General features: G+C 34.3%; 2 protein-coding genes, 46 non-coding genes and 2 pseudogenes across 50 annotated transcripts; 23 read left to right on the top strand and 27 right to left on the bottom strand.

The window, feature by feature from the left end:
* Window positions 1–121: 121 nt before the first annotated feature.
* On the top strand, window positions 122–10,846 carry sra-30 (G-protein coupled receptors family 1 profile domain-containing protein; the record flags this gene model as incomplete). The annotated part of the gene is made up of 7 exons (NM_070432.3): window positions 122–379; window positions 2,606–2,751; window positions 2,794–2,875; window positions 5,989–6,185; window positions 10,212–10,336; window positions 10,576–10,646; window positions 10,694–10,846. The coding sequence occupies 7 exons, from the start codon at window positions 122–124 to the stop codon at window positions 10,844–10,846; spliced, it is 1,032 nt and encodes a 343-aa protein (NP_502833.3).
* Y40H7A.7 lies at window positions 3,606–5,080 on the bottom strand (annotated as a pseudogene). Its single transcript has 8 exons — window positions 4,893–5,080; window positions 4,691–4,844; window positions 4,594–4,647; window positions 4,472–4,547; window positions 4,326–4,426; window positions 4,185–4,278; window positions 4,049–4,140; window positions 3,606–3,836 (listed from the first exon to the last, which is right to left on the bottom strand). Coding segments are annotated over exons 1-8 (990 nt in total).
* On the bottom strand, window positions 5,847–5,867 carry 21ur-402. Its single transcript, NR_062049.1, has one exon.
* 21ur-15220 lies at window positions 5,850–5,870 on the bottom strand. The gene has a single exon (NR_062048.1).
* 21ur-9964 lies at window positions 6,171–6,191 on the top strand. The gene has a single exon (NR_062047.1).
* 21ur-8948 lies at window positions 6,290–6,310 on the top strand. Its single transcript, NR_062046.1, has one exon.
* On the top strand, window positions 6,291–6,311 carry 21ur-8013. The gene has a single exon (NR_062045.1).
* Window positions 6,295–6,315, top strand: 21ur-10225. Its single transcript, NR_062044.1, has one exon.
* Window positions 6,457–6,477, top strand: 21ur-5525. The gene has a single exon (NR_062043.1).
* Window positions 6,458–6,478, top strand: 21ur-6159. Its single transcript, NR_062042.1, has one exon.
* On the top strand, window positions 7,293–8,611 carry Y40H7A.15 (annotated as a pseudogene). Its single transcript has 3 exons — window positions 7,293–7,914; window positions 7,961–8,064; window positions 8,117–8,611. Coding segments are annotated over exons 1-3 (1,221 nt in total).
* 21ur-15534 lies at window positions 8,798–8,818 on the bottom strand. The gene has a single exon (NR_062041.1).
* On the top strand, window positions 9,756–9,776 carry 21ur-5669. The gene has a single exon (NR_062040.1).
* 21ur-1622 lies at window positions 9,839–9,859 on the top strand. The gene has a single exon (NR_062039.1).
* Window positions 10,069–10,089, top strand: 21ur-12823. The gene has a single exon (NR_062038.1).
* 21ur-3532 lies at window positions 10,148–10,168 on the top strand. The gene has a single exon (NR_062037.1).
* On the top strand, window positions 10,149–10,169 carry 21ur-9363. Its single transcript, NR_062036.1, has one exon.
* 21ur-4607 lies at window positions 10,478–10,498 on the bottom strand. The gene has a single exon (NR_062035.1).
* Window positions 10,479–10,499, bottom strand: 21ur-11907. The gene has a single exon (NR_062034.1).
* On the bottom strand, window positions 10,481–10,501 carry 21ur-13455. The gene has a single exon (NR_062033.1).
* A 46-nt stretch (window positions 10,847–10,892) lies between the features above and the next one.
* 21ur-15249 lies at window positions 10,893–10,913 on the bottom strand. Its single transcript, NR_062032.1, has one exon.
* A 187-nt stretch (window positions 10,914–11,100) lies between these two features.
* 21ur-10847 lies at window positions 11,101–11,121 on the bottom strand. The gene has a single exon (NR_062031.1).
* Window positions 11,122–11,476: 355 nt separating this feature from the next.
* Window positions 11,477–11,497, top strand: 21ur-8303. Its single transcript, NR_062030.1, has one exon.
* A 21-nt stretch (window positions 11,498–11,518) lies between these two features.
* Window positions 11,519–11,539, bottom strand: 21ur-7912. Its single transcript, NR_062029.1, has one exon.
* Window positions 11,540–11,721: 182 nt separating this feature from the next.
* On the top strand, window positions 11,722–11,742 carry 21ur-14327. Its single transcript, NR_062028.1, has one exon.
* 21ur-6752 lies at window positions 11,723–11,743 on the top strand. Its single transcript, NR_062027.1, has one exon.
* A 3,307-nt stretch (window positions 11,744–15,050) lies between these two features.
* On the bottom strand, window positions 15,051–15,126 carry Y40H7A.310. The gene has a single exon (NR_101981.1). It is a non-coding gene; the product is annotated as an Unclassified non-coding RNA Y40H7A.310 (non-coding RNA).
* Window positions 15,127–15,411: 285 nt separating this feature from the next.
* On the bottom strand, window positions 15,412–15,502 carry Y40H7A.309. The gene has a single exon (NR_062026.1). It is a non-coding gene; the product is annotated as an Unclassified non-coding RNA Y40H7A.309 (non-coding RNA).
* Y40H7A.t2 lies at window positions 15,420–15,491 on the top strand. The gene has a single exon. It is a non-coding gene; the product is annotated as a tRNA-His (tRNA).
* Window positions 15,503–15,715: 213 nt separating the features above from the next.
* Window positions 15,716–15,807, top strand: Y40H7A.308. Its single transcript, NR_062025.1, has one exon. It is a non-coding gene; the product is annotated as an Unclassified non-coding RNA Y40H7A.308 (non-coding RNA).
* On the bottom strand, window positions 15,730–15,801 carry Y40H7A.t1. Its single transcript has one exon. It is a non-coding gene; the product is annotated as a tRNA-His (tRNA).
* A 4,296-nt stretch (window positions 15,808–20,103) lies between the features above and the next one.
* On the top strand, window positions 20,104–20,124 carry 21ur-14156. The gene has a single exon (NR_062024.1).
* Window positions 20,105–20,125, top strand: 21ur-68. Its single transcript, NR_062023.1, has one exon.
* Window positions 20,126–20,145: 20 nt separating this feature from the next.
* On the bottom strand, window positions 20,146–23,230 carry srd-23 (Serpentine Receptor, class D (Delta)). The gene is made up of 3 exons (NM_070431.2): window positions 23,036–23,230; window positions 20,716–21,223; window positions 20,146–20,467 (listed from the first exon to the last, which is right to left on the bottom strand). The coding sequence occupies exons 1-3, from the start codon at window positions 23,221–23,223 to the stop codon at window positions 20,192–20,194; spliced, it is 972 nt and encodes a 323-aa protein (NP_502832.1). The 5' UTR covers window positions 23,224–23,230; the 3' UTR covers window positions 20,146–20,191.
* On the top strand, window positions 20,526–20,546 carry 21ur-422. Its single transcript, NR_062022.1, has one exon.
* 21ur-12840 lies at window positions 20,529–20,549 on the top strand. The gene has a single exon (NR_062021.1).
* Window positions 21,468–21,488, bottom strand: 21ur-14170. Its single transcript, NR_062020.1, has one exon.
* 21ur-8336 lies at window positions 21,469–21,489 on the bottom strand. Its single transcript, NR_062019.1, has one exon.
* On the bottom strand, window positions 21,623–21,643 carry 21ur-6676. The gene has a single exon (NR_062018.1).
* Window positions 22,042–22,062, bottom strand: 21ur-9249. Its single transcript, NR_062017.1, has one exon.
* 21ur-5638 lies at window positions 22,189–22,209 on the bottom strand. The gene has a single exon (NR_062016.1).
* Window positions 22,378–22,398, top strand: 21ur-9382. The gene has a single exon (NR_062015.1).
* Window positions 22,489–22,509, bottom strand: 21ur-1397. The gene has a single exon (NR_062014.1).
* On the bottom strand, window positions 22,492–22,512 carry 21ur-11080. The gene has a single exon (NR_062013.1).
* Window positions 22,493–22,513, bottom strand: 21ur-5106. The gene has a single exon (NR_062012.1).
* 21ur-8506 lies at window positions 22,606–22,626 on the bottom strand. The gene has a single exon (NR_062011.1).
* On the bottom strand, window positions 22,609–22,629 carry 21ur-412. Its single transcript, NR_062010.1, has one exon.
* On the bottom strand, window positions 22,916–22,936 carry 21ur-1396. Its single transcript, NR_062009.1, has one exon.
* On the bottom strand, window positions 22,920–22,940 carry 21ur-9824. Its single transcript, NR_062008.1, has one exon.
* 21ur-6802 lies at window positions 23,086–23,106 on the bottom strand. Its single transcript, NR_062007.1, has one exon.
* Window positions 23,231–23,342: the final 112 nt, after the last annotated feature.

Below are 23,342 nucleotides of genomic sequence, written 5' to 3'. Positions count from 1 at the left end.
CATTTTTAAAAACAAATATAATTATTAAACTTTGACCATTTTCACATAATTTTTTACAATGACTACTTGTAATTATTCTAATTTTTATTTATCTCACTAACACGCCATTTCTCAGGTTGCAATGTACACCAACCAGACAGCCACGGAGCTTGAACTATTTCGATGCACATCTTCTGGAATTCTCGAGGCAATGAATTCAATTTGGATAAAAATCAACTTTTTTCTATCAACTTCAATTATTCTACTCACTTTTTTCGCGAGTATTTATGCAGTACGGGTACTGAAATTCCATAATGTATATTCAAGTGGAACACAATTTTTATTATTTTCTCTTTTGATCAGTGTAAATTTCAATCAAATGGTTTATCTGGTTATTCAGGTTAGTTAATAATTTACTGTTTCAGATGCACTTTTTGGTTTTTAATTTTAATTTTTAATTTTTTTAAATTTTGCTTCATTTGATATTGTTGACCCGTTTTGTATTTTTAATTTATAATTGAGAAATGTAGTGACCGACATCTGCCGGGCTATTTTCTCAGTAGATTTTGGCAAAACCCGCAAGATGTAATTTTGATTAATTTAGTGTGAATATAAAATCATTTCAGAAAAAACAAATTAAAAATCGTGTTTCACTGAAAAAAAACAGTGTGCCAATTGTGTTATTTGGGAAACCAGCCGTTCGCACGCGCTAAAGCGCGTGCTCCGACTGGCGTACTCGAAATTAAAATGAAATTCTAGAAATTTTAAGCGCTTCTCTGCAGATGGGACGTTTTTTCTCAGTTTTCCAGATGTTTTCAAAGCAATATGAATATTATATGACTAAGTGTTCAAGAGTTACAACTTTAAAAAAACTCTAGTTTCCTGGAACTACTTCTTAATTTCATGAACGTTTCTAGATATTCTTCATGTCATATGATCATATGAAACTTTTCCACGTTTTTTCCGAAAGTTTTTGGCAAACGTTATTTTTTACATTTTTAAGTTCATGGCATTTATACAACTTTTGATCTTTTTAAAAGATTCTAGAAATTTCAGAAAATTTTAGAACGCTCCACGAACTTCTAGACTTTTCCAGAAGATCATTCCAGAGTTTTGTTGAATTTTTTAGAAAGTTCTGGAACATTTCAGACAATTCTTGAATTTTCTATAGCGATTTAGAACATTCCAGAATTTTCCCGATTTTTCTAGAAAGTTCTGGAACGTTCCGGAGTTTTCCCGATTTTTTTTAGAATTTTCTGGAACATTGAAGACTTTTCCCGATTTTTCTAGAAAGTTCTGGAACATTCCAGAATTTCCCGATTTTTCTAGAAAATTCTGGAACATTGAAGACTTTTCCCGATTTTTCTAGAAAGTTCTGGAACGTTCCAGAATTTTTTCGAAATTTCCAGAATTTTAAAATTTCAGAAAGTTTGAATTTCCCACCAAAATATTTTTTACTAAAAATTTGAATTTCCCGCCAAAATATTTTTTACTAAAAATTTGAATTTCCCGCCAAAATATTTTTTACTAAAAGTTTGAATTTCCCACCAAAATATTTTTCACTAAAAATTTGAATTTCCCGCCAAAATATTTTTTACTAAAAATTTGAATTTCCCGCCAAAATATTTTTCACTAAAAATTTGAATTTCCTCCCAAAATATTTTTTACTAAAAATTTGAATTTCCCTCCAAAATAGTTTTCACAAAAATTTGAATTTCCCGCCAAAATATTTTTCACTAAAAATCTGAATTTCCCGCCAAAATATTTTTTACTAAAAATTTGAATTTCCCGCCAAAATATTTTTCACAAAAATTTGAATTTCCCGCCAACATATTTTTCTCAGAAAATTTGAATCACCACGAACATTTTTGAATTTTCTCGAATTTTCCAGACGATTCTATATAGAACATTTCTCGAATTTTCTAATATACCTTCAAAAGACAAAAAGTCAATTTTTTCCTTAACTACAGTAATCCTACAGTACTCCTACAGTACTACTACAGTACCCCGACCATATCCCACTACTAACCCCAAATCTATATCTGTTCAAAAGACAAAAACACAATTTTTCCTAAATTACAGTAGTCCTACCGTACTCCTACAGTACCTCTACAGTACTACTACAGTACCCCGACCATATCCCATCACTAACCTCAAACCAATATCCCTTCAAAAGGCGAAAAGTCAATTTTTCCCAAACCACAGTAATCCCACAGTACTCCTACAGTACTACTACAGTACTACTACAGTACCCCGACCACATCCCATCACTAACCTCAAACCAATATCCCTTCAAAAGGCGAAAAGTCAATTTTTCCCAATCTACAGTAATCCTACAGTACTCCTACAGTACCCCGACCATATCTTTCCACTAACCCCAAACCAATATTCCTCCAACAGCCTAAAACGCCTCGCCTCTGTAAGCTGTGACGTCACAGACTACAAAGACTACATAGACTACAAACTATGGACAAACGGAATAAGCGCTTTATTAATAGTAAATGATGTTTTAAATTTTACTATTTGAATTAGAAATGACGTCACACCTAGATTTTTTCACTGTAGTTATTTTTTTGTGTTTAATATACATTCAAAAAGTGTTTGAGATGTTCCTAACTAATTCCAGGTCCGCCTCCAAATTCAAATATGGAAATATTCCGACGATCCGTGTCAAATCGAATTCCCAAGTACTGAATGTTACTATGATAATAGTCTATACATGTTCACCTCATATCTTGTCACGTGGCTAGTTTTTTCACTGACTTTTGATCGGTAAATATTGTTATAAATCAAAAAATTATAAGTTTTTAATAGATTCTTGGCGTTTTGTCTGCTAAAATTATATAGCAAGCCGCAAATTTCAAGGAATGTCTCGAAAGTGTTGGTTGGAATGTCTGTGAGTGTTTTTTTGTTGAAAGCTAACATCTCAGATAAATCAAACCACACAGGCGTCGCCTCCAAACCACGCAGGCAACGCGTACAAACCACGCTCATGAATGCCAGTCCCTGCGTGGTTTCAACGCGTTGCCTGCGTGGTCTTGCAGCAATGGCAGTTCGCAGCCCGCTCCTTCCCCTTCCTATCGTTTAACCATCTAAAACGCAAATTACGATTGTTTTTCAAAAATAATATTTATTTATAAACTAAGAAAACAAAAAAAAAACTTTAAAAAAGTTACAGTCGAATATTTTGGAAATTAACGGGATTAGAAAAAATTTAAGAATGTTGGGGAAGGATGGGCGTTAATATGAGGCCCCACGAAAAGGGGAGCAGAACGAAAAGGGGATCTGCAAAAAGGGGATCTGCGAAAAGGGGAGATACGAAAAGGGGAGCAACGAAAAGGGGATCTGGCGCTGTGCCAATCGCTATTTTTCTCGAAGAAAACGATACAACGATGCTCCGATGTTACGCGTCGCGTGTTGTTAAGCGTATCTTCTAGAAGAAAATTTTAAAAATCAACGTGCGTTGCGTAAGAAAAAATGCGTTTTGTGCGTTTGGCACAGTGCCAGCTCCCCTTTTCGTTGCTCCCCTTTTCGTATCTCCCCTTTTCGTATCTCCCCTTTTCGCAGATCCCCTTTTTGCAGATCCCCTTTTCGTTCTGCTCCCCTTTTCGTGGGGACTCGTTAATATACAAAATAGAAAGGAGAAGCAATAAATTAAAATCCAACAAATAAGTAAATAACAAATGAAACCTAAAACAAATCGATAAAGGAAAACGAAATTCTAACAAAAAAATCTCAAAAAACACAACAACAAAAAATTAATAGCAGAATTAAGCCGAATAAGACAGTTGTTTCCCTTCGAGCGATCAGTGTGATGGTGTTTCTTTTTTTGGCTCATCTTTCTTCGTGCGTTCAAGCTGGAATATTTTTGAGTTTTGGTATTACGGGACCATGAGATCATGAGAATGCCTACTTTTCTGGCGGCAAATATCTCGTAGCGAAGAGACCTGCGTCTCTCTTCGCCACACGCTCTCTAGCTGCCGCGGCCTGCCAATATTTTCGCGCCAGTAAATAGGCATTCTCATGATCTCATGGTCCCGTAATAACGCAAATAGAAAACAGTGTTTACAATTTTTGATCCACCTGTCGGGAGAAAATATCTCCAAAATCCGCACTCGGGAACTGTCCTTCGAATCCGGATACAATATGTAGAATGAACGCCTGAAAATTTTTGTTTTGAAACAAATTGGACAAGAATAGCTTACTGATAGGCCAATTGAGAAGTCTTCCTGGAAGAATCTGATGATTCACCGAATTGGGGTAGATACTGAAGGTGTGGAGGAGCTCTGGAGGAATTGTCTGAAAAGTGAACTATTTTAACTACATCTGGAGATTTCACAACTTACAGCGGCCACCCAAATGTTTGCCGCGTTCTGGATCAATCTTGCACGTTGACATCACATTGGTTTTAGTCCAGCTATGAAGATCTCCTGCACATTATGTTGTTCTGAAAATTTTTTTTAGCGAATTGCTTGCTTTTCTGAATTTAAACCTCCACTTAATCCAAGAATACTCAGGGCAGGTTCCCCGATCAAATTGTTGATGACGAATTCCGCGGTGATATTGCTCTAAAATTATCGATTTAACAGAGATATGTTGTTCTTCGGGCCTTACCATATCGATCCGAGTTCTGCGAGATTCAGATTTCAAAAATCTGGAACAGCTCATCTGAAAATATGGTTTTAATTAATGTTTTTATCCTAATGTCTACCGTCTGAAATTGAAGAATCCCGGTCTTCATCGTCGTCATCCGAAATTCCCGATTGGTAGGTGTTGCTTGTTTCACCGGCTTCCTCGTATTCATCGTCTTCATCTTTCTCTTCTTCTAGATCTAGATTTTCTTGGTGGCTGGCCGATTTCGCGTTCTGAAATACAGTAAATTAGTGACAAAACGCGATAATTAGCAAAACTACCGCTTTTTCGAGCAGCTGTTGGAGCTGGGCTTTTGTGAAACTATACGTTTCAGTTTCCAGTTTCTCCTTCTTCACACTTGCCACAAGAAAATTGTTGAAGGGAGGGCGTTTTGGTGTCTCCTCCTCCTCCAGTCCATTGCCACGCCGCTTTCGGCCTCCTTACGGGGTTTTTCGGGCCGGGGTTGACATATTTACCTGAAAACAATTATTGAGTTTCATGAAGACATTGAAAATTAATATAAAAGTGCTTTTTGCAAGAAAAGAAAACGGAAAATTCCATTAAATTAGGAAAAAAAATAGAAGAAAAAGTTGTCCGAGAGGAGTACGCAACCATTGGCCTAGGAATCCCGCGCGTGGCTGAACGTTGGCTGCCTGCGTGGTATGTAGGCGTCACCTGCGTGGTTTTGCAGCAGGGGTGTGCGGCAAATTTGCCGAATTTGCCGAATTTGCCGAGCACGGCAAATTTCAAAAAAGTAGATTTGCCGAATTTGCCGAGCTCGGCAAATTTCGAAATTTGCCGCACACGTCAAAAATTTTACAGTACAATTTTGACTAAAATTATTGATTTTTTCGCCAAAAATTTAGTAAAATGACACAAAATTGAGTTAGTTTTATGCTTAAGCAGACATACTACACGGAACTAATTCAGAAACCAGATGTGTGTTAAAAATTCGGTAGTTTTGGTGTTCCAAAAAACATCAAAAATTATCAACATTTTCCGAGTTTGTTAAGCACGGCAAATTTGCCGAATTTGCCGTGCTCGGCAAATATTGAAAAAAGAGATTTGCCGAATTTGCCGAGCTCGGCAAATTTTGAGATTTGCCCACCGTCAAGTCGCCTGCGTGGTTCTTAGGCGTCACCTGCGTGCTTTTGGTTGCATGCGTGGTCTTGACGCGTTGTCTGCGTGGTGGGCAGTCACCTGCGTGGTTTGGAGCGGCGCCTGCGTGGTTCGATTTATCTGAGATAGAGTTTCTAATACAAAACAGTAAATTAATCACACTTACTACCTTTCAGAAACAGGATTTTTTTTTTGAAAATTTTTCAGTCATTTTTTTCCTGTTTCAATAAACTTTCATTAAAATATTACACATTTCAGTTAATCTTTACATTCATTGGGCATATTCTCGTTTACGGAGGAGTCTCTCGTGCTGGATATGTACCAACATGTCAGTATCCACCACAATTAGCATTGGGTGCATTTCAAAAGATGACCCATCTGAAAATTGTATTCACTATTTTGAATTGTGTGGTTATACTTATATTGTTATGTTTTATTGTTAAACGGGATAGAAGGTGGGTGGATTTTGCAAAATTGGAGATTTATTAAATTACTTAAATTTGAATAGATTGTACTGTTTTACAAAGTTTGTTTAAGATCAAACTTTTGAACAACATAGTTTAATTTGATCATCCGTTTTCCAGTCAGACTCCAACCTCACTTTTAGAATGTCATCGATCTGAAAATCTGATTAAATGAGTTTTTTTAAATTTTAACAAAACACTGCACTGAAGAAATTGACTGTTTCATATAGTTGTTTTAACAAAACAAATTATTGCCTAATAATTTTGAAAAGCTGACAGGGGGTAATTAATTGTAAGTTATGAATCAAAAAAAAAGATTCAAAAATGAATATGAAGCTTAAGAAAATGTGGGAAATTTTTTAGATACACAAACGAATCCGTGTTGGAAATTCCAACTTAACACTATCTATAAGGATTTAACAAAAGTGTGAACCCTCTTCGGTGTTAGTCAATTATTTCTCAAAAATTGTTCAATTTTTCTTGTTATGCTCTTTTTGTGAGTGTGGGATAATGACTGAACCACGAGGGTAGGTAATATCATGACCTGACATCTACCGGGCTCTGCGTTGCACGCGCCGTTTAGTACTTACACCCCAAGGAAATAAAAGGAGCGGAACCCGATATTTGTCGGGCCATGATATTATGATCAGTTCTGTTGTCGCGAACTCGGAGAATAAGAAATATTCTTCTCTTCACGACTTTCATATTTGTATCTTTTCCCGTTTAATTCCACAATTATCTCTGTTAAAAGTCGTCATCTGCATCGCCTTCACACCACGAGACGCCCAGGGACCGTTTGAATTGCCGCCATCTACCGTACTCCACCTGCACATCTAACCACCCACGAAGGAAACGCCGCCGGCGGTCGACAGGGAGTTCTGATAATTGTCGCTTTGGAGTTCTAATTAATTGTTGTTTTAAGTTTGGTTGATTGATTTATCCCGTCCCCTGATAATTGGCCTTTGTGTGATTGTGTTGCTGATTGACTAATCAGCAACACGGAGATAAATGATGACTTAGCACATACCTGTTCTGTTATTTCTTTGGGTTTTCAGGGTGTTTATTTTGGGCCGTTTTCTGGAGCTACCGCTCCGCAAAATGCTTTTTCGATGGCTGCTGATTTTGAACACAAAATGGAAGATCATTTTCATGGAGGGATACGGAAAAAATCCAGATCTTTCGAGTAAGTCGAAGTTGATCCAATTGAAAAGCTGTGTCACGGGAAGAGCTCAATCGTTATTACGCGGACTCCAAATCACCAGTGGCAACTACAAGGTTGCTTGGAAAATTCTGGATCATAACTTTTTGAGCAATGCTCGTCCACTGGATGAGATCGAGAAACGATTCAGAAAAGCAAAGATTGATCAGCATGATTTTGAACAGATGAAACTGGACATTGGAATCATTACATCTCTGGTGTATGACATGAAAAATCGTGGACTGAACGTAGATACTCCATCGATTTATCAATCGATTATTGGGAAATTGCCAACTTCTATTGCAGAAGACGTGCTCATCAAAACTCAGAGCTCCAAGTTCCATGGTGAATTCCACAAGGTAGAAAGATGGATCGATAGAAAGATCAATGCCAAAATGGCTATCAACGAGTATCGAGACGAAAAGAAAGGTCAGAAGAAGTTGGACCTGGAAGATGAGGCAAATAAAGTCGAAGAATGGACGGATGGTGATGATACTTCAGAAGATGGGTTTTGGAACGAGGGTGACCTCCCGGAAGAATTTGGTCATGAAAGCTTTGGATACGACAGCGAGTCGAGCTCGTCTCATTAGAGACTTGTTCGTCAACAAAATTCGTACTCCACGGGGAGCAAATGAGCCAGCCGTGACGCCTGTTGGCAAGGATTCCAAAAAAGTTGGAACAGGAAAGAAAGGAAAATATATTCCTAAGTTGAATCCGCTTGCAGAAGCAGCATCAAAAACTGAACCACCAAAAGAAAATATTTCGGGAAGAAGAATTCAATATGAAATTGAGCAACTCAGCCAGAAAAGAGAATGCTCTATCAAAAATTGGAACCTATAGTACTGATACAGTTGAGAATAGTGTTCACGGCAAGAGACGGCCAAAAAATGTCAAAATTGGAGTTGCTTATCATGACGTTGATTTTGTCTCCAAAAATAAATTTGCTATTGAGATAATTGTGACCAAGAAAGATACTATCCCAGAAAAGGCTACCGTGAACCGAGATGTCCCTACGTGCCATCTTTTTGGGGCCGGGAGTGTCGCGAACTCGGAGAATAAGAAATATTCTTCTCTTCACGACTTTCATATTTGTATCTTTTCCCGTTTAATTCCACAATTATCTCTGTTAAAAGTCGTCATCTGCATCGCCTTCACACCACGAGACGCCCCGGGACCGTTTGAATTGCCGCCATCTACCGTACTCCACCTGCACATCTAACCACCCACGAAGGAAATGATGACTTAGCACATACCTGTTCTGTTATTTCTTTGGGTTTTCAGGGTGTTTATTTTGGGCCGTTTTCGGGAGCTACCGCTCCGCAAAATCTGTGGTTACGAGTGTAATTACAACTTCAATAAACAGTAAATACAAATCGTTGTATGGTACATGATTTTCCACTTATTTAAAAACGTTGTTTCAATTTTATTGACAAAATTATTATTTTTGATTTTTGAAACATGATTTGAATCAGTCGAATTCTCAACGAATTCCGATAAAATTAAGCCTTTTTCACAAAACTTACATTTTCTGTTTCAAATAGATAATTTAGGACAACTGTTGTGAAAGCAATATGTTTTTATATATAATAATAATTTATAATTTATAATTTAAATTTAATGGTTAATTATATGTTGTCAATTCCAAAATACTATCAATGCTCGGTTTTTTCGATTTATATTTTAAAAAGTTGATAGAAATAAAGTTTTTGGAGATTTTATAATCAAATTGAAAACAATTTTGGAATTAAATTTTTTTTCAATTTACCTCATATATTCTCACAGTTTCGCATAGTTTATTTGAATTTCTTGTATTTTTCAAAATTATAATTTATTTAAAATCGTCGAAAAAAAAAGCAAAAAACTACTATTTTTGGTGATAATTTGTAATAAGCCAAAGTTTTAGACAATTTTTTAAATGTACTGTTTTACATTGCACATATGTTTGATGTTTGATGCATATGTTTCGTTCCGCTTCCATTGCTGAATGACCAAGACGAAATTCATAAAGAAGAAGCAATCTAACGTCTCGACGTTCAAGTTTGATGATTGTCATCGTGGCAAAGTAGAAATGGATGAAATGAATCTTTTCTGAAAGGGGACGACCCGACCTTGACACGACCTACGATGAAAAAATTTTAAAACTTTCTAGAAGTTTTGGAAAAATATTTGAAAAAAAGTACAAAAACTTATGGGACAACCTGATACAAGCAATGCACCTTGATTTACTTGACTTGTTTAATTTGTTCAATTGGCAAAAATTCATTTATAACTGCGGGCTTTGAAAAAACAATTTTAAAATGTTCTCACATGTTTCAACTGTTTCACGTAGTTTTTTTTAAGTGCAAAGATTCAGCGGAGGCTGGTAACAACGGTTTTCAAAATTCTAACTTTATTCAATACATTTTCAAAATGTTGACTTATAACAACAGTTGCACTCACTATCCGTTTCAGTTTCTATGAAATCAATGAAATCAATGACATCAATGAAATTTTCCGAAAGAAACTAAATATTAAAATTAAGAAAATTCACAGTGTCCGATGATTAGAATTATTCAGTTTTTAGAAATTTAATGAACTGGGTAACTAATTGTATACATTTTTAGAATTTAATTTATCAAGGAGCTTTGCAACGTTTCACAAGGTACTAAATTTGCACGTATAATATCACTTTTCCAATTGTTCTCCAAGCAAAATTTTTAAATTTTCCCACTGTTTTACATAGGTTGCTTAAGTTTTACAGTAAAATCAACAGGAGTCGGAAAAGTGTAGAAGTTTCCTTTAAAAATCAATATTTCCACAAAAAAATAAGTTCATTTCAGAATTTGTCACAGCATATACGACACGAACACCAGATACTCATCATTTGAAAATGTGCTGACTACAAAATCAATTCTCGTGATTGCAGTCACTCATCTCATATTTTCTTGCCTTTCTTCTGTCGCAGGTTTGCTTGAATTGGAAGCTTATTTTAGGATATATTAATTAATTTGGTAGCTGCTACGTGGCAGAAAAATCAATGGCCTAGTTTTTTCTAAGCGGCCACGTGGCCAGGGTTTTTTACCAACTATTGTAGGCTGTTGAAGAGACTATGGGAGGAGAATCAGAAATAAACACCATTATGTGAAATTGTTTTAAAATTTTTTCTTGAAACAGTATCTTTTTTTTGCAATTTTAATGTTTTAGTTACAATTGCTCGTGCCTTTGAAATTGGATTATCAGAGTACACTTTTCATACAATGACCCAATTCATTGCTGTAAGTGTTATATTTTTCCAATCTACTAGGACTATTTCTACTTTCAGGGTCCACTCTACGGTAACCTATCAATACCGGTTCTGATTTACCGGAAAACATCTCAATGCATTGAATATCGAAGAAAAACTATAATAAAGTTAACTACACAGGCAGATGAAGTCGACTCGAGGATGATGTCATTGAAGAAAATGTGGGAGTAATGAATATTTATTAAATACTGAAAACTGCTTAACTAATAGCATGCTAACATACTACTAGCATAGCATAACAATACACAAGCAGTGTTTTTGAAATTATTATAATTATGAAACAGCAAAAATATAAAATTGGCATATTCAGAAAACCACTTTGAAACCCCGTTTAAATCATGAAAATACCGCCATTTTGTGTAAAAACGATTTGTTTTTCGAGAAATAAACTTCAAAATCTGAAATTTTAAACATTGACGTTTTACAATAAACAAAGTTTTGAAAAACTGTGGGCTTTTATTTTAATGTTTTGATATTGAATTTCTGGAACAGTAAATATTTTAAGCACAAATTTCAAATTCAAAAGCTATATCAAAGACTATTACTTTTTTGGAAAAAAATTAATCACAATCAAACTTGAAGCTTAACAAAATATGAAACAAAAAACTTGAATTTTTGTTTTTTTTCCTATTTTTTGGTCTCAGAAAAACCAATTTAAAGACTTCAAAATATATAATCACATTATTAAAAATTTGCAGCCCGGCTACAAAATATCAGCGTTTAAAATGAAGTAACATGTTTTCTTCAATAAAATACAGTTTCAAATACATAATTTAATACGAATCACAATAAAATAAATATTCTTCGTCGCGCTCAAACAATATGTTAACCGACAACAAATCTTTTAGGAATCCAGAATTCAGATTTTATTCTGGAAAAACGTGTGTAATTTATTAAATTTGTAAAACAGTGAATTTTAAAAATAAACTCACAGCACTGTTTTTCCATGAAAACTGTGAATTCTAGAACTTTTTAATTGCAAGTAAAATTAAAAAAATTTACTGTTTCAGATACTTAAATTGAGTAAAACATTTTTTTGAAATATATTCTCGGCGACGATTTTTAACTTAATTAATCTGAACAAAAATTAAATATTTCTAGAAAGTACCGTTCTCAACGTCAATTAATATTCTATTTACCAGCCGTTCGCACGCGCTGAAGCGCGTGCTCCGACTGGCGTACTCAAAAATGAAATCAAATTCTAAATTTTCTAAGCCTTCTTTGCAGATGGAACGTTTTTTCCCTGGTTACCGGAAATTTTCAAGCAACATAAATATTATATAACTAAGTTCTGAGCAATTACAACTTAAAACCTCAAGTTTCCTGGAACTATTTCTAAATTTCTTGAACGTATAATTTTCTCTATGTTCTTCAAATCATATGAAACATTTTCCGGTCCTTTCCGAAAGTTTTTGGCGAGCGTTTCTGAAAATTATAACAATTTTTGATATTTTTTTAAAATTATTGAAACTTCAGAATATTTTTCACTAAAAATTTGAATTTCCCGCCAAAATTTTTTTCACTGAAAATTTTGAATTTCCCGCCAATATTTTTTTCATAGAAAATTTGAATTTCCCGCCAAAATTTTTTCACTGAAAATTTGAATTTCCCGCCAAAATTTTTTCACTGAAAATTTGAATTTCCCGCCAAAATTTTTTCACTGAAATTTTGAATTTCCCGCCAAATTTTTTTTCACTGAAAATTTGAATTTCCCGCCAAAATTGTTTTTACTGAAAATTTGAATTTCCCGCCAAAATTTTTTCACTGAAAATTTGAATTTCCCGCCAAATTTTTTTTCACAAAAAATTTGAATTTCCCGCCAAAATTTTTTCACTGAAAATTCGAATTTCCCGCCAAAATTTTTTCACTGAAAATTTGAATTTCCCGCCAATATTTTTTTCACAGAAAATTTGAATTTCCCGCCAAAATTTTTTCACTGAAAATTTGAATTTCCCGCCAAAATTTTTTTCACAGAAAATTTGAATTTCCCGCCAAAATTTTTTCACAAAAAATTTGAATTTCCCGCCAATATTTTTTTCATAGAAAATTTGAATTTCCCGCCAAAATTTTTTCACTGAAAATTCGAATTTCCCGCCAAAATTTTTTCCCTGAAAATTTGAATTTCCCGCCAAAATTTTTTCACTGAAAATTTGAATTTCCCGCCAAAATTTTTTCACTGAAAATTTGAATTTCCCGCCAAAATTTTTTCACTGAAAATTTGAATTTCCCGCCAAAATTTTTTCACTGAAATTTTGAATTTCCCGCCAAATTTTTTTTCACTGAAAATTTGAATTTCCCGCCAAAATTGTTTTTACTGAAAATTTGAATTTCCCGCCAAAATTTTTTCACTGAAAATTTGAATTTCCCGCCAAATTTTTTTTCACAAAAAATTTGAATTTCCCGCCAAAATTTTTTCACTGAAAATTTGAATTTCCCGCCAAAATTTTTTCACTGAAAATTCGAATTTCCCGCCAAAATTTTTTCACTGAAAATTTGAATTTCCCGCCAATATTTTTTTCACAGAAAATTTGAATTTCCCGCCAAAATTTTTTCACTGAAAATTTGAATTTCCCGCCAAAATTTTTTTCACAGAAAATTTGAATTTCCCGCCAAAATTTTTTCACAAAAAATTTGAATTTCCCGCCAATATTTTTTTCATAGAAAATTTGAATTTCCCGCCAAAATTTTTTCACTGAAAATTCGAATTTCCCGCCAAAATTTTTTCCCTGAAAATTTGAATTTCCCGCCAAAATTTTTTCACTGAAAATTTGAATTTCCCGCCAAAATTTTTTCACTGAAAATTTGAATTTCCCGCCACGCCAAAATTTTTTCACTGAAAATTTGAATTTCCCGCCAAAATTTTTTCACTGAAAACTTGAATTTCCCGCCAAAATTTTTTCACTGAAAATTTGAATTTCCCGCCAATATTTTTTTCACAGAAAATTTGAATTTCCCGCCAATATTTTTTTTCACAGAAAATTTGAACTTCCCGCCAAAATTTTTTCACTGAAAATTTGAATTTCCCGCCAAAATTTTTTCACTGAAAATTTGAATTTCCCGCCAAAATTTTTTCACTGAAAATTTGAATTTCCCGCCAAAATTTTTTCACTGAAAATTTGAATTTCCCGCCAAAATTTTTTCACTGAAAATTTGAATTTCCCGCCAAAATTTTTTCACTGAAAATTTGAATTTCCCGCCAAAATTTTTTCACTGAAAATTTGAATTTCCCGCCAAAATTTTTTCACTGAAAATTTGAATTTCCCGCCAAAATTTTTTCACTGAAAACTTGAATTTCCCGCCAAAATTTTTTCACTGAAAATTTGAATTTCCCGCCAATATTTTTTTCACAGAAAATTTGAACTTCCCGCCAAAATTTTTTCACTGAAAATTTGAATTTCCCGCCACGCCAAAATTTTTTCACTGAAAATTTGAATTTCCCGCCAAAATTTTTTCACTGAAAACTTGAATTTCCCGCCAAAATTTATTCACTGAAAATTTGAATTTCCCGCCAAAATTTTTTCACTGAAAATTTGAATTTCCCGCCAATATTTTTTCACTGAAAATTTGAATTTCCCGCCAATATTTTTTTCATAGAAAACTTGAATTTCCCGCCAAAATTTTTTCACTGAAAACTTGAATTTCCCGCCAATATTTTTTCACTGAAAATTTGAATTTCCCGCCAAATTTTTTTCACTGAAAATTTGAATTTCCCGCCAATATTTTTTTCACAGAAAATTTTAATTTCCCGCCAAAATTTTTTCACTGAAAATTTGAATTTCCCGCCAAAATTTTTTCACTGAAAACTTGAATTTCCCGCCAAAATTTTTTTCACAGAAAATTTGAATTTCCCGCCAAAATTTTTTCACTGAAAATTTGAATTTCCCGCCAAAATTTTTTCACTGAAAATTTGAATTTCCCGCCAAAAATGTGGGTCTCACCGCGAAGGGTCTCACCACGATGGGTCTCACCACGATGGGTCTCACCACGAAGGGTCTCACCACGATGGGTCTCACCACGAAGGGTCTCACCACGATGGGTCTCACCACGAAGGGTCTCACCACGAAGGTGACAGCCCCGCCCACAACTCTCACTGACTTTGGGTGTGACGTCACAGACTACAAAGACTACATAGACTACAAACTATAGACAGACGAACTGTATTTTTTTATATATAAGTAATGATAATCAGTGTTTTTCTTATCACTTCTATGAAACAGTGGAAAATCCATATAGATAATTCAATTTTTTCACACATTGTAAACGAAATGAAACTAGGCACATAAACTTCTTGAAATGAAAATCTGACAAAATCTGTTCTTTCTCGTTAGATATAATTAAACTACGTGAAAAAAATTGTGTTAAAAAAACTCCACAAAAGTATCAATGCCTGCTGCTGGAATCGAACCACGCCCTCCGCACAACTCAGAGTACTAGCCACTATACTAAGCAGGCGGTTTAAATAAACACGATATGGTGGAGAAGTGATGCACAGTTTTGGTTGGTCCCATGATAAGTGAACCTTGTTTTGTTGAATATTTCGATTGCACCCGACGTCCAACGGGTTGTCAATTGCTTCATTCAAACAATTTTCCTAACACATCCCCCATCAATTAGTAAGAATTAAATCTCATATAAAAGTGATGTTTAGGGAAATTTATCAGAAAATACCGATAAAACTGCAACAAGAAGCCAGTATGGTGCACATGGTGCTCAACTTCAACGCTTCTTTCTTCGAGCTCTCTCGGCCTGCTTAGTATAGTGGTTAGTACTCCACGTTGTGGCCGTGGCGACGCTGGTTCGATTCCAGCAGCAGGCAACTCTTTTTCTAATTTTTTTTTACTTTTAGCTTGAGTTGAATAGTTTCGGGTCCAATACGTTTTGAGAATTGGTTTTGTGACAAACCAAGTGTAAAACTAATTTTCGCACAACTTGATGGCAGAAATAATTGTAAACAGATACTTGAAAATATGCCAATTATTTATTGAACACTGGCTAGTAAAGTGGATCGAGAAAATTGTTCTCTGAAATTTTTGGATTTTGGAAATAAAAATAGTTGCCTGCTGCTGGAATCTAACCAGCGTCGCCACGGCCACAACGTGGAGTACTAACCACTATACTAAGCAGGCCGAAAGTGGATCTCCAGGTAGGCGTTTATATTAACACTTGCATACTTGAAACATTTACCCCGGAGAATTTGATTGTCTCCGCCTTGGTGACATATGCAAAACAGCGGTCTCGTGGTGTAGTGGTTATCACATCTACACAGGTGATTCGCGAGTACGAGTTTTATGCTTCATCCGAAGTTCGCGCGTGCTTCGAATGGGTACTTGAAAACATAAGCAAAAATGGAGCAAAATGCTCGTCTTTGCGAACAAACTTGAGCATAAAGGGCACATTGCGAAAACAATTTATGCTTCCTTTTTTCACTTATTTCAGCTGAAAAATTTTAAAATTTAACTTCAGTTCTTGTATAAGCCACCCCACACTATCCGATGACATGATTAAGCCACCCCAAGACTTGGAAAGGATTTTCTGTTACCATCCGGAGTCCAACTACTGACCTGTTTCTTCGAGTTCTGAAAGTTTACCTGTTGACCAATCCCGCGCGCACGTTCGTTAGTTGCAAAGCGATTTAAGTAGTTATCTAGGGCATCTCACTGCTAGTTATCTCGCGTATTTAGCTCCATCATTCTGATACCTGACCCAAAATTATCTAAAATAGTTCTCAAGGCGATCCACCGTACCAGGTTTTCAAGAAAATGATCCGTTTTCATGTTATGCTAGTGGCCGAGTCTTCTCCCACTTTGCAAAAACCGCCTGTGACAAAGGTTCTTTGCAAAGATCTTTGGAGATAAAGTATCCAAAGTGACAAAGTGGGGTGTACCTTGGTGGGGCTAGGATCAATGGTGACAACTTTTTTTCAACTAGTTCAACTAGATATGTATTTTTCAACTAAATTGTGTTCATATTTCACAACTTTTTAAATGCAATTTTCAACGGATTTTCGAATTCACTCACAATTGAATGTATTAACAATGTTCTTTTGGGAAAAGGCTGTAAAATGTCCTACTAGCTTGGAATACTATAAGGCTCATCTTATGATCTGATTATTCTGACTTACGATCTCGATATTCAGCTCAGAAGGCTCATAAAAGATAAGGGTTCTCTTCTAATCTGATTCCTCCGATCTTCCGATTTTGATCATAAGGGTTGAAAAAATTATGGTTGAAAAACAATTTTTTTTGGAAATTTTATTCAAAAACTGTTCAACTTTATAAAAAAACACAATTTTGGTAGTTTTTACAAGTTTGGACTTTTATGTTGCATTTTGAGTTAAACAATGACTTAAATTAGAATTGAATGAGCATATAGACATCTTACTTTCAAAGACTTATAACTCTGTTGGCGTTTAAATTAATAAAATGTGGTCAACTAAAAAGTTGTTGGCAATAATATGGAAAACATTTTGTTAGTTAGTACGTTTTAGTTATCTTCAGTGACTGCGGAGATGTGAGCTCCGAAAGATGACCAAAAAATTCTAGATCTGTTATGAACAATATCTCAGTTCTCGATAAAGGTGAGAAAATGCTTACAACTATGAAAACGTTTATTGTTTTAAGCTTGACTATGTTGTAATTGACGGCTTTTTGATACCTCGCCTCTAAAATGAGATACATCCTTTTTAAGACATGAGGTTTTATTGTTCAGTGTCCCAAAGAATTCCGTTTTGACTCATCGAAAGCATCGAATTTTGCAAGAAAATGCTTAGAAACAACAAAGTAAAGATATTTCTACAATATCTCATAAATATTTGATACTTAAAAAAAAAAATTTTCAAAAATTTTTTCGAAATTTTTTTTCTGAAAACTTCTCAAATTTTTATTAGATGTTATACAAAATTGCAATGTTTGTTGTTTTTTTGAGTTTGGATGTTCAGCACACAAGCTTAGACAAAAACCGGAGGTATAGTAGAACTGTGTTTAAAAAATGTTTAAAAATCGCATTCACTTTGTATGCTTATATCTTAGTGGAAAAAATTTTTATGGCAAAGTAATCAACTACAAAGTTGTTTATCTTAATCAAAAGTACAATTTTATAGTTGATCATTTTTTATCAAAAAATTGGTGGTTGAGATAAAGTTGTGAGAAGTCCCGCAACTTCACGCTTGTATTTTCTTTCTCTTTCTCTCTGTATATCTCAACCACCGAATTTTTTGATAAAAAACAATTAACTACAAAGTCGTACTTTAACACAAGATAAACAACTTTGTAGTTAATCACTTTGTCATAATAATTTTTTCCACGGAGATATAAGCATTCGAAGTGAATGCCTTTTTTGAACTTAGAGGTTCTACTAAGCCTCAGGTGTTCGTCTGAAATCGTGTTCTGAACGTTCAAACTGAAAAAAAAACAACCGACATCGCATTTTTTGAAAGATCTGATCGTATTTTGAAAAGTTTTCAAAAAAAAATTTCGTAAAAGTTTTTGAAAATTTTCATAAGGGGGGACCCTTTGGATTTTTTTTTTCAATTTTTGCAAAAAAAAATTCAAAATTCTCGAAAAAAATTTTTTTTTGAAAAAGTTGTAACAACTTTGAAATATTGAGAAAAGTACAAAAGTGATTATTTATGTAAATTTCAACGTCAAACTAGGCGTTTCCAACGAGAAAAACCTCCATTTCTTGAACTCTTCAACCACATACATCATTTCGTCTAAGATGTACATCTTTTCAGGATAGAAAGATATTAAAAAGCGATCAATTACTTAATTATTAAGCTTGAAATGATATATTACAATTATAAAACATAAACGTTTTATCTATGTTCATTATTTAGATATGATCACTGAAAATCAGTAATATTGGGCTCAAAACGAGAGGACTATAACTTTGAAGCAATGCGAGATAGGAAAAAAATGTCAATTAAAAATTTGTTATTCATTTCATTGTAAACAACTTTTAAGTTGACGACTTTTTTGTATTCCTGCTGCCAACGGAGGAAAACTGTGTTACAAGTAAGGTGTTCGTTTGAAAAATCCAGGAAGATTTCGATATTTTTTGCTACAAAAACGTTATTGAGCGGTTAAAACTGTGAAACATGCTGAAATAATGTTTTTGCACAAAATTAAACACAATTAAAATTTTTTTGAAAAAAAAAAGTTTCCACGAAAATAAATTTTCATAAGGGGGGACCCTTATGATTTTCAAAGCGGATCATAAGGGGGGACCCTTATGAATTTCAAAAATCCAAAAAAAAATTTTTTTGAAAACTTGCTTTTAAATCATCAGATACAGTAGTAAATGATATTTACTCTATTTGTGTCAATTTAAACGTTAGGTAGAAAGTTTTTAGCTGAGAAAACGACTATTCCTTGTAGGGTTCAAAAAATAGTATAGGTTTTTGAAGCTGTGAGCATCCTTGGGCATACAAGATATCAAAAAACGATCAACTACAAATTTGTTTAGCTAGTTATGAAAAACGTTTTAAAAATAAAAAATGTTTCCTATATGTGTAATGTGCCAAAATATGGCTTGTCGAAGTCAGTGCTGTTTTGCTCTTACTTACTTCTTCAACTGTGTCCATCTTCTCGAACATGCAAGATAGAAAAATATGGTCAACTAATAACTAGTTGTTCAGTTCATTTCTGACAACTTTTCAGTTAAAGAAAGTTTTGTATTTTACGTCTCAAGGAAGTTAGGAGCTCTCAAACATACTATGTTTCAATGACCCAACTCTAGACTTTCCATGATTTCTTGGCTGAACATTCATTGTGAACTCTCACATTTGTAGAAAATATCAAACTGATCATTTTCTACACGTTCAACATGTTTTCGAAAAAATTTCCAAAACAAACAAATTTCATCAAAAATTTTATATCATAAGGGGGACCCTTATGATTTTCGAAATCTGACAAGTTCCTTCTAAATCGAGAGTTTTGTTTTTCAAAAACGTTAGTATCAGCAAAAAAACAGTCAATAAACAGAGAACTCAAACAAAAATAGCTTTAAACTAACTGAAATGAGCACTTTAGTGATGGGAATAACGGCCAAACAAAATGCGCACATTGCGAGCGTTCGCATTGTGCCCTTTATGCTTGCCACTGTAGCGCACATTTTCGCAAACACGAGCATTGTGTGCGTCGAAGCATTTTGCTTACACTGCGAATCACCTGTGTCTGTCTAACACACAGAAGGTCGGTGGTTCGAGCCCGCCCGAGATCAGTCTTGTTTTTTTTGCTCAAATATTCATGCCCGGAACATATCTTTTTTCAGCGTTACACTTTAAACATTGAGAAGTAATTTGTTTTTTGACACCTTTTGATAGTAGACATAAGTAAGGAGAATAACTCAATAAAATTAGATTACAGACAGATTTAAAAAAATTCCAGTTTCAAAACTAGCATTTGAGCAGTGTTTAAATTTCTGGGGCATTGTGATCTCTACCGGTATAACAGGTACAAATTGAACAAAAGTATTCCAAGATTTTTCATTCAACAAGTTCCAAGTAAATAATCATTATCAAGCCACAGATTTCTTTTCCACACTGCCACAAGTCGCCGAGGTTCCACAAATCGATGAATTTGCTGGAGCAACATATTTCTTGCCAATGCAAAAGTTCCAGTAATGGGGTACAAAGAAGATGTACGCAAATGGTGAGACAACTGGAGCCAACATGAAAGAAATTGTGATGGCATACTGTAGAGTGTCGGGTCGAGTGGATTGGGTGTACATGGCGAGGAAGAAGAAGACACCGAGGAAGATCCAGATGGGAATGCACACTTGGAATGTTAGGATCTACAATATTTACTGTTTTACGATGTCGGTTTAAGTGTTTAAATGTTGTTTTTATTAGTGATTGGTTTCCTGATATTCAAATACCAATTGGTAAAAGAAAAATTGTTTACCAATTTTGCCCTCAAAGTTACTTTTAGAACGAAAACTGCAAGACCAATCAGCGATTAGCTCCGCCCATTCGTCATCCAATCAGACTAAGTGGGTGGGGCTCGACCAGGGTGATTGATTTGAAAGAGGGCATGGCTTACCTTAACCAATTGCCGATTGATAATCTTGACATCCTTGGAGAGAGAGACTCCCATGCTTATGAGAAAGTTAATGAGCACATTTCTTATCCAGGTGTAGGCGATTACAACCAAAAGCGCTGTGAACACGAGTTGAACGTAGACGACAATTGAACTCCAATACACTATACGGCCGGTTAGCTGCATCTCTGGAAATTCCAGCTCGTTGGCAAAAAGTTCAGTTTCATTCATTTTAATTTCCATCTGCTCTGCATCGAACAACTTAATCCACATTGCCATGTGAACAAAGCTCGGGGTATAGACAAGAAATGCGGCGAAGATGATGCTTTTGATTGAAGGATCACAGACATAGAGGATATAGTAACGGAATAGGTAACAAGCAATGAGCCAGATCAAGTTGTGCTCCAAAAAGCTTCCCATAAACATGTGACCTGCATAGCAAGCAGTTGGGCCAATCATGGTGCAAGGGCCGGTCGGTATGATGGTGACTGATGATCCGTCGGTGAGGATTCTGAAGGAAATAGTGGTTATTGGACTGATTTATACGAATAACCAGGAAGAAAACTAATTTATCTGAAACTACCGTAATCTTACAGTACTCCTAGAGTATCACTATTGTACCACTACAGTGTCCCGACTAAATCCCTACACTAACCCCAAATCAATATCCCTCCAGAAGCGAAAACCTTTACAGACTACAAAGACTACAAACTAAGGGCACACAGAATAAGCGCTTTATATATAATAAATGATTGACAACACAAAAAAGAGTACAAACTACAAAACGGTTTTATCAATTGATTATATGAACCTATTGAAACATAACTTTTTTTTTTGAAAAACTCAAAAAGATTCGTTTTCAATTTCTGTCTGTTCTGACTGTACTATGCGTATAAATTATGTATGTAAAAACATGCTCACCCAAAAAAGAGTGTAATTGAGAATTAATGTACCTTATATCAACTTACCGAAACAGGACCAGGTTAAAGAGAATTTTAGTTTTTATTTTTTTCTCTCTAAAAAACGTGTATGTTAAAACAAGTGTTAGTTGTTTTATTGATACCTTTGATCTATTTACAAAATACTAAATTTCATGAAAACTTCGAATTAACTCATACATAGAAGCAAAGTTTTTGTGAAACAGTAAAAATTTACTATGTTTTAAAAAAAATCATTATTACCCTTCTCATACAAGGAAGTATAATTTATGAGATGTGTCAGTAATACACTTTTGTCTGTGGATCAAATATAGTTTGTCAACATTTTAAAAGTTTCTTACAAAAAGAAAAACTGAATTTCAACCTTGATCATAAACAATGAATAAGACCCATTGAACTTGAAGTTAATAAACTGTGGAGTTAATTTATCGACGATTTTTATTGACTGATCGAAACAGTATGCAGTTGCTCTAGTAGATTTCCATCAAAATCGTTTTTTATTACCGATTTCAAATATACATATTTTGAAATAAAAACTCCGATATCTACTTGAAGAGAAACAATGCCCATTAATAACTACAATAAAAGATGCGTTACTGAAACAGTAAATTTTGCTTTTATGGTATACGGTTTTCGTTAGTCACGGTTACCCGTTTCATAAACGGAATTATAGTTTGAGATCTGTTTCAGTAATATTGTAAACTTTTTTTCTGTGAATTGAATTTAGTTTGGCAAAACTTTAAATGTTTCCGTCGACTCACAGCTTTGGAAAGAATTTGTATTTCAACCTTGATCAATAATAAATAATAAGGTCGATTAAACAAACTGTAAAAATTAAGTATCAAAATTTCACTGGCAACCAACTGTGGAGTTAAATTATCAACACTTTTATAAGATTATCGAAACAGTATTTTTTTTTTCATTTTTCGGACTTCATGTCCCAAACAACCATACATCTTCAATACAACAATGCAAACTATCAAAAAGATGCATTAGAAAAATTTTATGTTCATATCGTGAAACAGTATAAATTTAACATTTTGCCATGTTTAACATATAGTGAAATCTTTCCTCAAAAACCCCCCTCAAAGCCTCAAAAGCCCCCTTTTCTAAAAACCCCCGTTTTTTTTCTCAAAAAACCCCCTTTTTCTCAAAGATTCCTCTAGATTATTAACAGAAAATTTTTAAAAATGTAATAGTACTGTACTAATAGTGTCTGCATTTAAAGGAAAAATATTCTAAATTGCATATTTTTTTTACAATGTTGACCCGCATATTGTTTATTATTAAACTTCCGTTATTTTTCCTATTGCTTAACACAAGTAACCGAAACGGGAAACACAAAATTTTATCATAAATTAATGATTTAATGACATTTTCCATACCTTTGCATAACAAAAAAGTTTGCCACTGAAGACATTATATCAGTCAATGACTTGTTGGTGATTAGAGCAGAGCATGGACGCATAATCTTCGGAGACTTGGTCAGTGCCAGAAACAGTAGGAAAATGTTGATTCCGACGCCGAAAATGGAGAGGATTGCATGGATGATTTGGTAGGTACCGAAGTACATGGTACCTGGAAGGTTTAAGTGATAAAGTAGATGAAAATAGTATTTAGGTAGAGAAAAATCGGCAAATCGATTAGCGCTGATCCTGTAAAAGCTGAACTTTTTTTTCAATTCCAGTTTTT

This window comes from Caenorhabditis elegans, chromosome IV (genome assembly GCF_000002985.6).
Source record: "Caenorhabditis elegans chromosome IV".
NCBI lineage: Eukaryota > Metazoa > Nematoda > Chromadorea > Rhabditida > Rhabditidae > Caenorhabditis > Caenorhabditis elegans.
This window is presented reverse-complemented; position numbering and strand designations above follow the sequence as displayed.

What these genes read in the sequence shown, in the direction of transcription:
- srd-23 (NM_070431.2), bottom strand. Translation starts at nt 23,223, where the DNA reads ATGTACTTCGGTACCTACCAAATCATCCATGCAATCCTCTCCATTTTC. An exon ending in AACTTTTTTGTTATGCAAAG is followed by an intron (nt 21,224 to 23,035) that starts GTATGGAAAATG and finishes TATTTCCTTCAG; the next exon opens with AATCCTCACCGACGGATCAT. An exon ending in TCAATCGGCAATTGGTTAAG is followed by an intron (nt 20,468 to 20,715) that starts GTAAGCCATGCC and finishes TAAATATTGTAG; the next exon opens with ATCCTAACATTCCAAGTGTG.